This window comes from Lactuca virosa, chromosome 6, assembly GCF_052849685.1.
Source record: "Lactuca virosa cultivar CGN04683 chromosome 6, Lactuca_virosa_CGN04683_v6, whole genome shotgun sequence".
Taxonomy (NCBI): Eukaryota; Viridiplantae; Streptophyta; class Magnoliopsida; order Asterales; family Asteraceae; genus Lactuca; species Lactuca virosa.
The window spans coordinates 49,375,488-49,386,235 of record NC_136431.1 but is presented as its reverse complement, the minus strand read 5'-3'; the positions used below and the strand labels follow the sequence as shown (position 1 = coordinate 49,386,235).

The window sequence follows — 10,748 nt, the reverse complement described above, 5'->3', positions numbered from 1 at the left end:
AGAGCTCTCTTGCTACCTTATAATAGGTAATTAGATTATAGACATAAATTTCTTGGATTATTCCAAATCAAATATTATGATATTCCAAGGCGCAAGGGTTGAAAACATAGATTTTGAAAAAAGTATTTCATATACATGATCATTGAATTATCCAAATAATTCAATGATATTTTATACCCAAAAAGCCAAAATTCAAAGACAATTCGATCTCGTTTGAATCGAATTTTACTAAATTTGCTTAATCTAATATGCATGGTTTCACTCCCTTGTAAATCGTTATAAAAGTTGCCCTTTAAATAAGAATATATTACTCACTTGCTTAATCGAATTCAAAAACCCATACGTGCCAACATCATCAGCCATCCATCATACATGCATGATATATGATTGATGTTACAATAAACAATTGAGCATCATGCGTCACATACATGCCCTAAAAGTTATACATTAAATCTTTACAAATAATTTGAATGGTTGGTTTAGTGGCACTGGTAATCACTAATCATCTGTCGTCTAATGAAGCAAAATTATTTGGATTTAATTTTGTTGGATGAATTTTTAAATCGGCTAAAGATTTAATTAAAAAGCTAACAGAATATAAGAAAAAATATTACAAAATATTAAAAAACCATTTAACTTACTTTCTATGGTTACTACTAAATAACAAAAATAAGGATTAATACAAAATATTATAGGAAACAATTATATCATTTATCGGCTTCCTAGAGTATTAATTATATGGGGCTGAGTTTGCCCTGTAAAGGAGCTCGAACCCAGGGTGCTCGTTGAAATATGCGAGTAGGCTTCCGTTTAATCATTTGCCGTTTCCAAAAAATCAAAATTTTTAAAATCGATATTAATATTTCAAATTATATTCAAACATGGTCATCCATTCTACAAATGTCAAAATTTCCAGCTAAGACAAATCTTATCATATTCCGTACAAATTATTAATAAAATACTCTTATTATAAAAATATTTCACTATTTGTAAAGACTCGTATTTTGAAAGCATTATCTTTGAAATTAAAAAATATGAAAACTAATTTTCCATTTTCAAGAGAATAATATTAAATAACAAAGTACACATGTCCTATTTGATTTTTATTCTAAATACAAGTTATTATTCTTGAAGCTCGTGTATATATGGTGTGCTATGGATAGAGCTTGCGAAAGGAACCAACTCCCTGCAAATACCCTCCATTAATTGCTTCCAATTTCCAAAAATTATTAATTCCACCCTCAAATCTTTAATCAAAATGAGTGAGGTTAGTTTTCAAAATCCTTGCCTTTATTTTCTTTCTAGTGTACTTACATGCTTCCATTTTTATTACAGAAAGAAGCTAATGAGAAGAAGGTCGTTGATGAGAGTGGAAAGAAGAAAGTTGATGATGTTCCAATAACCATTGTTCTAAAGCTCGACTTGCATTGTGATGGGTGTGCCAAAAAGATCAAAAAATCCATTCGTCACTTAGAAGGTATAATCATGAATCAAACTGTATTTTTACACATGCATTTCGTTGACACAAAGAATCTATTGTATGTAGGTGTTGAAACTGTGAAAGCTGATTATATGAGCAACAAGTTAACAATAACTGGAAAAGTGAATCTTATGTATATTAAGGAACGGGTTGAATACAAGACCAAAAAGAAGGTGGAAATAATCTCTCCCAAACCCAAAAAGGATGAAGGAGATGAAAAGAAAGCTGATGATAAACAAGCATCCAACGACCAAAAACCCAAAGAGGTACAATTAATTGAGTACATAGTTTTTATTCTTTATTATTGAGTGGTATATGGAGGATTGATTTATATTTTAATGGTGGTTATCTAGGCTCAATCAACTACTGTGCTGTTGAAGATTCCACTACACTGCGATGGTTGCATACACAAAATTAAACGACTCATATCAAAGATTGATGGTTAGTACCAAAAATTCTCATTATAATATTGTTATCATTATTTAATGTTGAAAAGGTTTTTTTTTATTAATTTGAATAAGAGAGTTAATTGTCTTTTTAATTAACGACAAAATTGAGTATATTATTGCTTATATATGCATCTAAAATATTACATATTGTGTTGGGTTTGTAGGCTCCAAAATGCTTTTCTCTTAATAGTTTTTTTTAACAATATAATGGGTCTTATTAGTGGCAAATTAATAAAAGTTTTTCCGATGATGCATTAGGTAGTATTCTTGAATTATAGTTATTATTTTAATTTGATTCAAATAATAACAATAAAACTGGTCAATTTTGTTAAAGTACTTAATAGTTTTTCCTATTCTGGACAGGAGTAAAGTCGGTAAAAGTAGAAAATGACAAGAATTTGGTGATTGTGAAAGGAACAATGAATATGAAAGAACTTATACCATACTTAAAAGAAAAACTGAAAAGAAACGTCGACTTGGTCCCTCCACCTAAGAAAGAAGAAAGCAAGGGTACTGATGAGAAAAAAGATGAAAAGAAGGTCGAAGTCGAAGGAGGTGGTGATAAAAAAGAGAAAGAAGGTGGCAACGATGGTGATGATAAGAAGAAAACCGATGTGGGAAAACCGACAGACAATAGTACTGAAGGTGGCGAGAAGAAGAAAAACGACGATGAGGTGATCACAGCCAAAGCCCCAAGTGGTGGCAATGAAAAGAAAAAGTCAGCCGATGAGGCACAAACGGCCGTAGGTGGTGGTGGTGGTGGAGAGCAGAGCAAAAATGTAGAAGTGGCAAACAAATTTGAGTATTACAGAAATGATAATCCGTATGTATACACGATGCCTGTCTATAATCAGAGTTATCATAATCAAGATTATGGTGTTTCAGTCTCTTCGAGCATGCATGGTTATGCAAATGAAGGCTATGTCATGGAATACTTACGTGGGCCTCCGCTTCCTCCTTCACCCATGTCTCTCCACAATCCTCGTGCTTCAGAGACCGATATATTCAGTGTGGAGAATCCTAATGCTTGTTCAGTCATGTGATGCAGACATGATCAACGATGTATGCTAGGCAATAATAAGCATGTCATGCAGAAATGTATGTAGATCGATGAGTTGATAGTTATTGTAAATTATTATTAATAGTATAAATTAATAGAGAATTTTGTAATTGATATATAATGCTAATTCGCATGCTTTTTGTCTTATATGATAGAAACAAATGGGCATCTCATTATTAATTTAATTGCTTTACGTGAGAAGGATTGAAGTAAAACTCATATAATACTAAGACCATACTAAGACCATCACAACGTACTCTTGCAAAAAAAAAAAAAAAAAAAAAAAAAAAAAAAAAAAAAAAAAATTATTGAGAAAAGCCACATGTGCACTTGTCTTTCAAAAATGAAAGCCTTTCAAACTTCAAAGGGAATGTGATCCAACAATTTCTTAGACTTCCTTTTTCTTGTTTAATTTTATTTCGATTCTCACTTCTATAAAAATGGACGTGTTCCCATTGTCAATTGGGAAAATGACTTACGAGACCATACCGAGGTGAACGTCTTATTCTTATGAGTGGCCTATGTGAATATGATCCACCTTTCCTCTCATGAGGATATGGTTAAGGCATGGACTAGGGAATCTCATATTATTGACAGCTCCTTGTTTATGTTATTTCGTTGGTCGCCTGATTTTCATCCTAGATATGAATCCTCTCTCTCCGCTGTTTGGATTTGGCTTCCCTACCTTCCCTTGCCATTTTTGAGTCATGCATACCTTAAAGGTCTTGTGGGAACCTTTGGACGATTCCTTCGTGCAGATGAGCGCACTCTTGCCTTGGCTCATCCCATGTTTGCTCGTGTATGTGTTGAGATGGATGTCTCTCAGCCTTTGCCTTCTAGGGTTTGGGTTGGTCCATCCAAAGAAGAATGAATTCTCCCTGTCGCGAAAAGAATATCGAGTGACTAGGGACTCCATACCTTACCAAAGTTAGCATTCACTTGCTTCGCCGCTTCGCGCCTCATCTGCACTTAAGGAGTCGGGGATGGCCCGACTGTCTGTCTTTCTCCATATCTTTACTATGAATAACCTCTTGTCCCTCTTCGTCTTGCCAAAGGGGGTGAAAATCGGGCCTACATGGCAAAGAGATTGGGCTATGATTTCGTCTTGTGTAGTTCACTTTCCATTGAGCAATAAGCCTCAGTTTGTCTTGTCCAGTCGTTTAGAGTCCTTTCACGCTATTCCTCGCGTGTCGAATATTCCAGCAGGTGACAGAAAGAATAAGAATGCTAATTGAAGAGCTTAGGCGCGAAGGTAGTCTCATAATAGATAAAAGGGCTAAAAGGCGAACGAACTGAAGGCCCTGCGATAGACATCATGCTTAGGATTCTCTTTCAGCTGCTTTTTATTAACTTAGGGCGTTAGCTGGCAATAGCCATCGGTGCGAGGTCAAAGGCAGGGATAGGCGAGGATGCTAACTCGATTCGCCCTTGCCTCTACGGGATTACTACCTTATATAAAAAAATAGAAAGATTAAATTATTCTTAGCAGTTAAACAAGTGAATGGAATTTTTTCCCCCCTATTGGTTGACTGGGTTTCCCCAGTGTCATCATCGACCCGCTCCTGCACCATCTCATCCTTAGTGAATAAAAAGGGTGCTTGTGCTTCTTAAGTAGCATTTACTTACCTTCTTCATCGAAGGCTTCCATTGATAGGGGACTGTTCTATCTAATGTGGCATTATCACGTGCAGCAAGTGTTTCTGCCTCATCCCCACCCCGATGGTTATAGTCGAGCAGAAATGACTTATCTATTTAGTAGCTGAACCAAAGAGAAAGTAAGCCCCGTCGCTCTCACTACAGCCTTTCACTTTAATCGGGCATATGCCCTCTTTCCTAATTCATCTACTGGTCTTATCTTACAAGCACCAGAATGAGAGAAGGAATTCCTGGCTTGACTTTCTCACATAAAAACTTCATTAGTATAGATATGTAGCCCGTTCTGGGTCTTTAACCAAAACTGGGACTAGGCATGGAAAAGCTCGATCAACGTCCTTCTCTCCCGAGGTTCAAAATGTGGAGGTACCTTTACCGTCACCTGCTAGCTCTGTCCGCCACGGGTTAGCGACATAAAGTGCGAATAAAGGTTCATCGGGACATTTTCTTCAACAACTGAAGCCCTTATTATCCCAGCCTCCAAAGGAAGTAAAGACTACAAGTCCCTATGGAAGTTCCTTGCCCACTTCTTGGCATCTGCCTTTATTATGTTTCATGTCCGCAAATCGTATTCATGTCCAACCCCCCTTCTCTGTTGGGAAATCGACTTCAGCTCCTGTACTTCTTTCTTTAGGGCCGTCTAAAAAGTCTTAAGTTCTTGAAATTCGGCTCCTTTTGAAGCGGAGAAAGGGTGAAAGCTAATAAGAACTTTTTTTCATAACTTACTTGGAAAATGAAACTTATGCCTTTCCTTAATCAGTTACTTGCCTCCTTTTGCTACTATTGATTCAATTCCAAAGATGGAGGAAGTGAAAACAGACTGAAAAGGATAGGAAGGAGACTCGACCTTTGGGAGATAAAATCCCTTTTTCTCAATGTCTTCTAGTTAGTAGTACCTACCGGATGAATTACTTCCCTTAATGGCCTACCTTCCTTGGCACATAGATTAGCATTATTCCCCTTACCTTAGATACGGAAAGCATGTCAGACTGTAGAGTGGGCTTCCTACAACCGGGGCCGAGTCACCTTCATGAGGGGCTACCTAGCTACCATGGAAGACAAACCTTCCCCCATTGTCCATTCGAAGGGCGCTGACTTTCATTATCAGGGTATTTTCGAGGGGTGAAAGGTGCATGTGGGGTTTTCGTACGCGGCTTAAAGCAAGCATTTCAGGCATTTCTTAATGAATAGTTAGATGGTCTCCGCCGTCTAGGATCTATAGATAGAGACCACGACGGGAGAAGAACATCATCAAGTTCCTTTTTTCCGGGATTTTGGCTACCTATAGGCGAAAGAATTCTACTTTTATCGGCTGACTATTCATAGGCGAACGAATTAGGCTTTTGAGAAGGACAAAACAGCAATCTCAGTGAAACGTGAGAGGCTCATTGCGTACGAGCTTCAATAGTGAGAGCTAAGCTAGGAACGGGGAAGGATGAGCAGAGAGGGAAGGACTTTCTAACTGAACTTGACTTACCCATAATAGGAACGACTTAAAGGGTTCAGGTTTCTGGTTGAATACCTATCCCTGCCTTCTAGCATTCATGCCTCATCTTTCAGATTGATCTAGCATTCCATACTGGATTTCTGATATCTCTATCTTTTTTATCCGAATTTCGTATCTATCTTTCTCATATTTGACTGATTTTGTATGCTCATGCCTAATCCTCTTGATTAGACTATCTATGCCTATCTTTCAATCGGGATTTGATATCCCTCTCTAACCTCTTCAAGGCATGGGAAACCTAAAAAAGCAAAGGAGAGGCTAGCGGGTGAGTAAAGAATGTGTAAAATGAGGTCATTGAATCTGCTGCAGGTGTCATCATAGAAGAAGAAGTTGTTCTTCTTTTTTCTGCATCAGCTACTAATCACACGTTTGGAATCGATCTAGCTGCTTAGCTTATCTTATGTGGTTTGGGCATACGGATTCGACTAGCATTCACGTGGGTAGCATTTGAATGCGGAATCACCCGAAAGCACGGGATTCGAATTGACATTCTTTCCGATGGTCCTATCTTATTAGAAATAAGTAAATAGTGGATCTTCGACTAGCATTTCGTGGAAATCATAGTTGGTAGTGGCTTTTTTGCTTTGACCAGGCCAAAGGCGAAAAAGAGAGAAAAAAGGCAATTTCTTCTCTTCTGTTGTCACAAGAAGGGACTAGGTTCTTAGCCAAGCCAGGGAATCTACGACCGATTGTCAAAAAATATCCCACTACGAGGTAATAAGCAAGGAATGAGTGCCACTTTCAAAAATTCTTTTTTAGTTAAATCACCCGCCGAAGCGAATCCTTCGAAATAGTCAAGCCAGTAAGTAGAAGGGTAAGGTGACCACAGGGAAAGGCATTACCAGAAGGAAAATAGTCCAACTCAATGTCTTACGCATCAGTGGCATTTGAGTGAAAGCAGTAAGTCAGTGGCCAAGAATCATCGATTTTTGAGTTACGAGCTCAAGGCAGCTCATGGGATTTTCTTTAAGTAAGAACGATCCCCAGTGTCATCCTCTTCGTCTTCTCTTTAGGAAAGCAAGTCCCATCGAGTGGAGTCAAGGCATGCCTTAAGGTAGCGACTGACTTTCAGGTGAGATGGTTCAATAGTAGATTAGATAAAGGCTCTTGCTACTTCCCACGAGGGGAGGAAAGTCAATAGCGTAGATAAGGAAGTGGCTATTCTTGTTTGTTCATGACTTCGCTGTGCTCCTCTTTCATGGAATAAGCGCCTTTTCATATACTATGAGTAAGGATGCGTAGTAGCGCAAAGAGAACTCTTTGGCCTTTAGATTAGAGGCGCTTCGTCGTCTTTGATTGGATGGAAACATCTATCTAAAGTGTGCAGTGAAGAAGAAGAGTAAATAGTAGGGGAAATAAGAAAATGGCACATTGACATTCATCTTCCTCTCGATGGGCTTTGAGAAAAGGGGCAACAGTGAAGATATCGAGACCGTGTCTATGGGGTCTTAGTAAGAATCTGTTGCAAGCAAATGCATGTAAGGGAGGAATGCCCGCATTAAGATTTAAAACTTGTCGTCTACTTGAAGGAAATGTTTGGAACAGGAAACTTACAATATTACAACGCCGCATTCTTCGAATATTGAGGAACAAGACGAGATCTATTAAGAGAATGATTTATTCTCGAAAAAATCTGAATAGTTACATCGAATTAAAAACTACACGAAAGTTCCCCTTGATTTGAATTTTATCTTTGTTATCAGTACCTTTTTTTTCATTACCTTTGGCGTTCCGGTTGCCTTTAGCGCCGGCGAGAGTTTTTTAGCCGTACCTTCCCATTCGGATTGGTTTACCTTTACCGAGGATATGATGGAAGACTCAGCGAGTTCCGGGCGTAGTAATAGTACCTCAACGGTAAATCAACCGCTTCTAGGGGAACAAGCTACGCCTCCCGCTCTTCCGGGAGCTCGGACTCCACCCTACACCCCCTACCCATATGGCCCGGAGGAAGTGATAGGAGGGGATTCGGTCCGCTCTATAGAGGGCCGCCTCCTGTCGGGCAAAACAGTGCCTTCGTCGCTAGATATATATCTAGCCCGGATCAACGCCGATGACCTATTCGAGGTCAAGGTGGATATCATCCGGGAGATGGCGGGCATGCAACCAAGTGGTGATTGGCTGGGGCGGGGGGCTCGAGCCCTCGATAATCCGAGGGGGAAGGAGTCCTTGGGGGAGTTCCTTCAAATGCGTAGAGACCTACAGTCTAGGAATTTTAAATCCGAGACCTTCGGCCTATTAAAGGAGAAGGTTTTCCTTAGGGATACACCCCCCTCAGAAGGCTCTTCCGCATAGTCCCGCGATCTACAAACGGATGCGTGGGACTATGCTTTCCTATCCGCGTGCAGCCTACCTGCGGGAGACCGTAACGTCAGTCACTAAGTACTCCATACGTGGGAAATGAAAGCAAAATTCATTCGGATCCTCCCACATGTTCAATCTTTTTTTAGCGGTTTCCCCAGAGATCTTTATCATTAATGCAACCTTCATTTTGCTCATTCATGGAGTTGTATTTAGTATGTCTAAGAAATTTGATTATCCACCGTTAGTGAGTAATGTGGGTTGGCTTGGATTACTTAGTGTTGCGGGCCTAGGAGGGCATCGCGCTTTGGGATGCAGAGGAGCTATTATCGCCCAGTTCCCTAACCTAATGCGGCACCGGGTTCGGACCGCAGGGAACTGTAGCATGGGGGGGGGGGGCTTAGAATCCTTTTGTCGCCGCAAGGCTGGATAATCATACGCAGCAGGCTCGAAGACCCTTGAATGTGCGACCGACACTAGGTAGGTACCTGTGCAGGTGAGGCGTCGGTCGGTCCTAGAAACGGCGGCAGCGGCGCGAGGATTTCACAACCGAACGTGCTGCAACCTAGGGATCACCAGGCAGCTCTTTTGCTCTCTAGGGATCGGGGGCATAGCATAATTCTTCTTGGAGGAGGATAGGTAATTGCCTAGACCCCCCTCATGAGTAAATCTATATTTCTTACAACTACATCCCCGAGCGGCAGTCAAACGGGGGCGTGAATGCGAGATGCCAGCGGAATGATCGGCCAGACAGAGGCTAGGGCTCCTTCCTTCCCACCACGTCCTTCCTTGTGTGTTGGAGAGATAAAGCGAGTGCACTGGAAAAGAACGGGAACTGGGTCGATCTATTCTATGTCGAAGCATCCGAAGCATAACTGCACACTCACACGATCTTTGCCGACAGATAGGAGCATTCGGTGGAACCGGTGAACTACACTTACTTCTGGATAGATGTGTGGGACAGAGGGCTTGTGGTACCTGCTGCCCACCCTTCCTCCTCTGCTTTGAGAACCTTGTGAACAGAGAGTGGGCAGAAGGGAAGGAGGTCCTCATACGGAGTCGCTTACTTACTTGAGCAGTGCGGGAGACTGGGGAATGGGTCGAGTAAAGTCCCCTGGGGTCGGAAAAATCACAGAGATGTACTGATACGATAGGGCTTTGATTGGTATTTCTTTTTTCTTAGTGATTGTAAAGGAGGGCGCTTGGCTATGTTATAGAAAGGGAAGGCAGAGGCACCGAATGGAGAAGAGAGGCGGCTCGGCAGGGAAGGAATGGGAAATCGTCAAAGATGACTTCTTTGTTGTCGAAACGAAGGGCTAAATAGCACCAGTGATTCTCTGAGCCGGTCTGGATTTCCAACGCCTCGGGAAACTGGTCGAGTAGATGACAACACCTTTTTCCCATCTTCCTTACCGGGAGGGCAATCTTCTCTTATGGTCTTCACCTCCCGCCCGGCCCGGAAATAGAGAATCCAGCCCCCTTCTAATCCATTCATTTCTGCAAGCAGGGAGGATCCAGAGCTAAGCCCCCTCCTATTCGAGGCCGGGTGGCCTTGCCCCACAAGCACCCAACCTTCTTTTTGCTCTTCCTTCGGGTTGCCTCCACGAACGCGCCACCTAGGAGCCCTAATCATATTCCAAAGGTGCTACTTCAATTCAAGCGCAAGCCCCCTTCTATTGCATAACCTAAAAAAGCTATAAACAAAGTACCAAAGTGGTTGCGGGAAGGAGACACTTTGGTTACCAGCGAACGCTTCCAAAGGCGACCAACTTTCAATACTAGTTGTTACCTTACGCTGCCATTTTTTTAAGATTATTGAATAGCATGGTTGGGGGCTAAGATAACTCAAATGGGAGAGCCGTGTTATGGGTGACCTTATTGCATGGTTCAGAGAGCACTTGTGTATGTGATGCAAGTGAACGTGTACGAAAAAGATGTCGTAAAGTTTCGTTCTTCATTCCGTCGTCGACCCTATCTATGTTTCTATGATGGCCCAAGAACACGCTCATTCTTCAGCCGTAGAGAGAATTTTGAATTGCGAGGTACCATTACGAGCTCAATATATACGAGTGTTATTCCGTGAAATAACTGGAATTTCAAATCATTCACTTGATTTAACTACTCATTCTATGGACGTGGGAGCATCAACTCCGTTCCTGTGGGCTTTTGAGGAACGGGAAAAATTGTTGGAATTCTATGAAAGAGTCTCGGGAGCCAGGATGCATGCCAGTGTCATACGACCAGGTGGAGTGGCACAAGATCTGCCTCTTGGCTTATGTCGAGATATTGATTCCTCCACAC

General features: G+C 41.2%; 1 protein-coding gene and 1 pseudogene across 1 annotated transcript; one reads left to right on the top strand and one right to left on the bottom strand.

Annotated features, from left to right (window-relative positions):
• The first annotated feature begins 1,138 nt into the window (after positions 1–1,138).
• LOC145121079 (uncharacterized) lies at positions 1,139–3,110 on the top strand. Its single transcript, XM_079056858.1, has 5 exons — positions 1,139–1,267; positions 1,336–1,477; positions 1,547–1,746; positions 1,834–1,921; positions 2,293–3,110. Exons 1-5 carry the CDS (start codon positions 1,259–1,261, stop codon positions 2,970–2,972), a joined length of 1,119 nt encoding a protein of 372 aa, XP_078912984.1. The 5' UTR covers positions 1,139–1,258; the 3' UTR covers positions 2,973–3,110.
• Positions 3,111–8,990: 5,880 nt separating this feature from the next.
• LOC145121513 (uncharacterized) lies at positions 8,991–10,496 on the bottom strand (annotated as a pseudogene).
• Between the last annotated feature and the right edge of the window lie 252 nt (positions 10,497–10,748).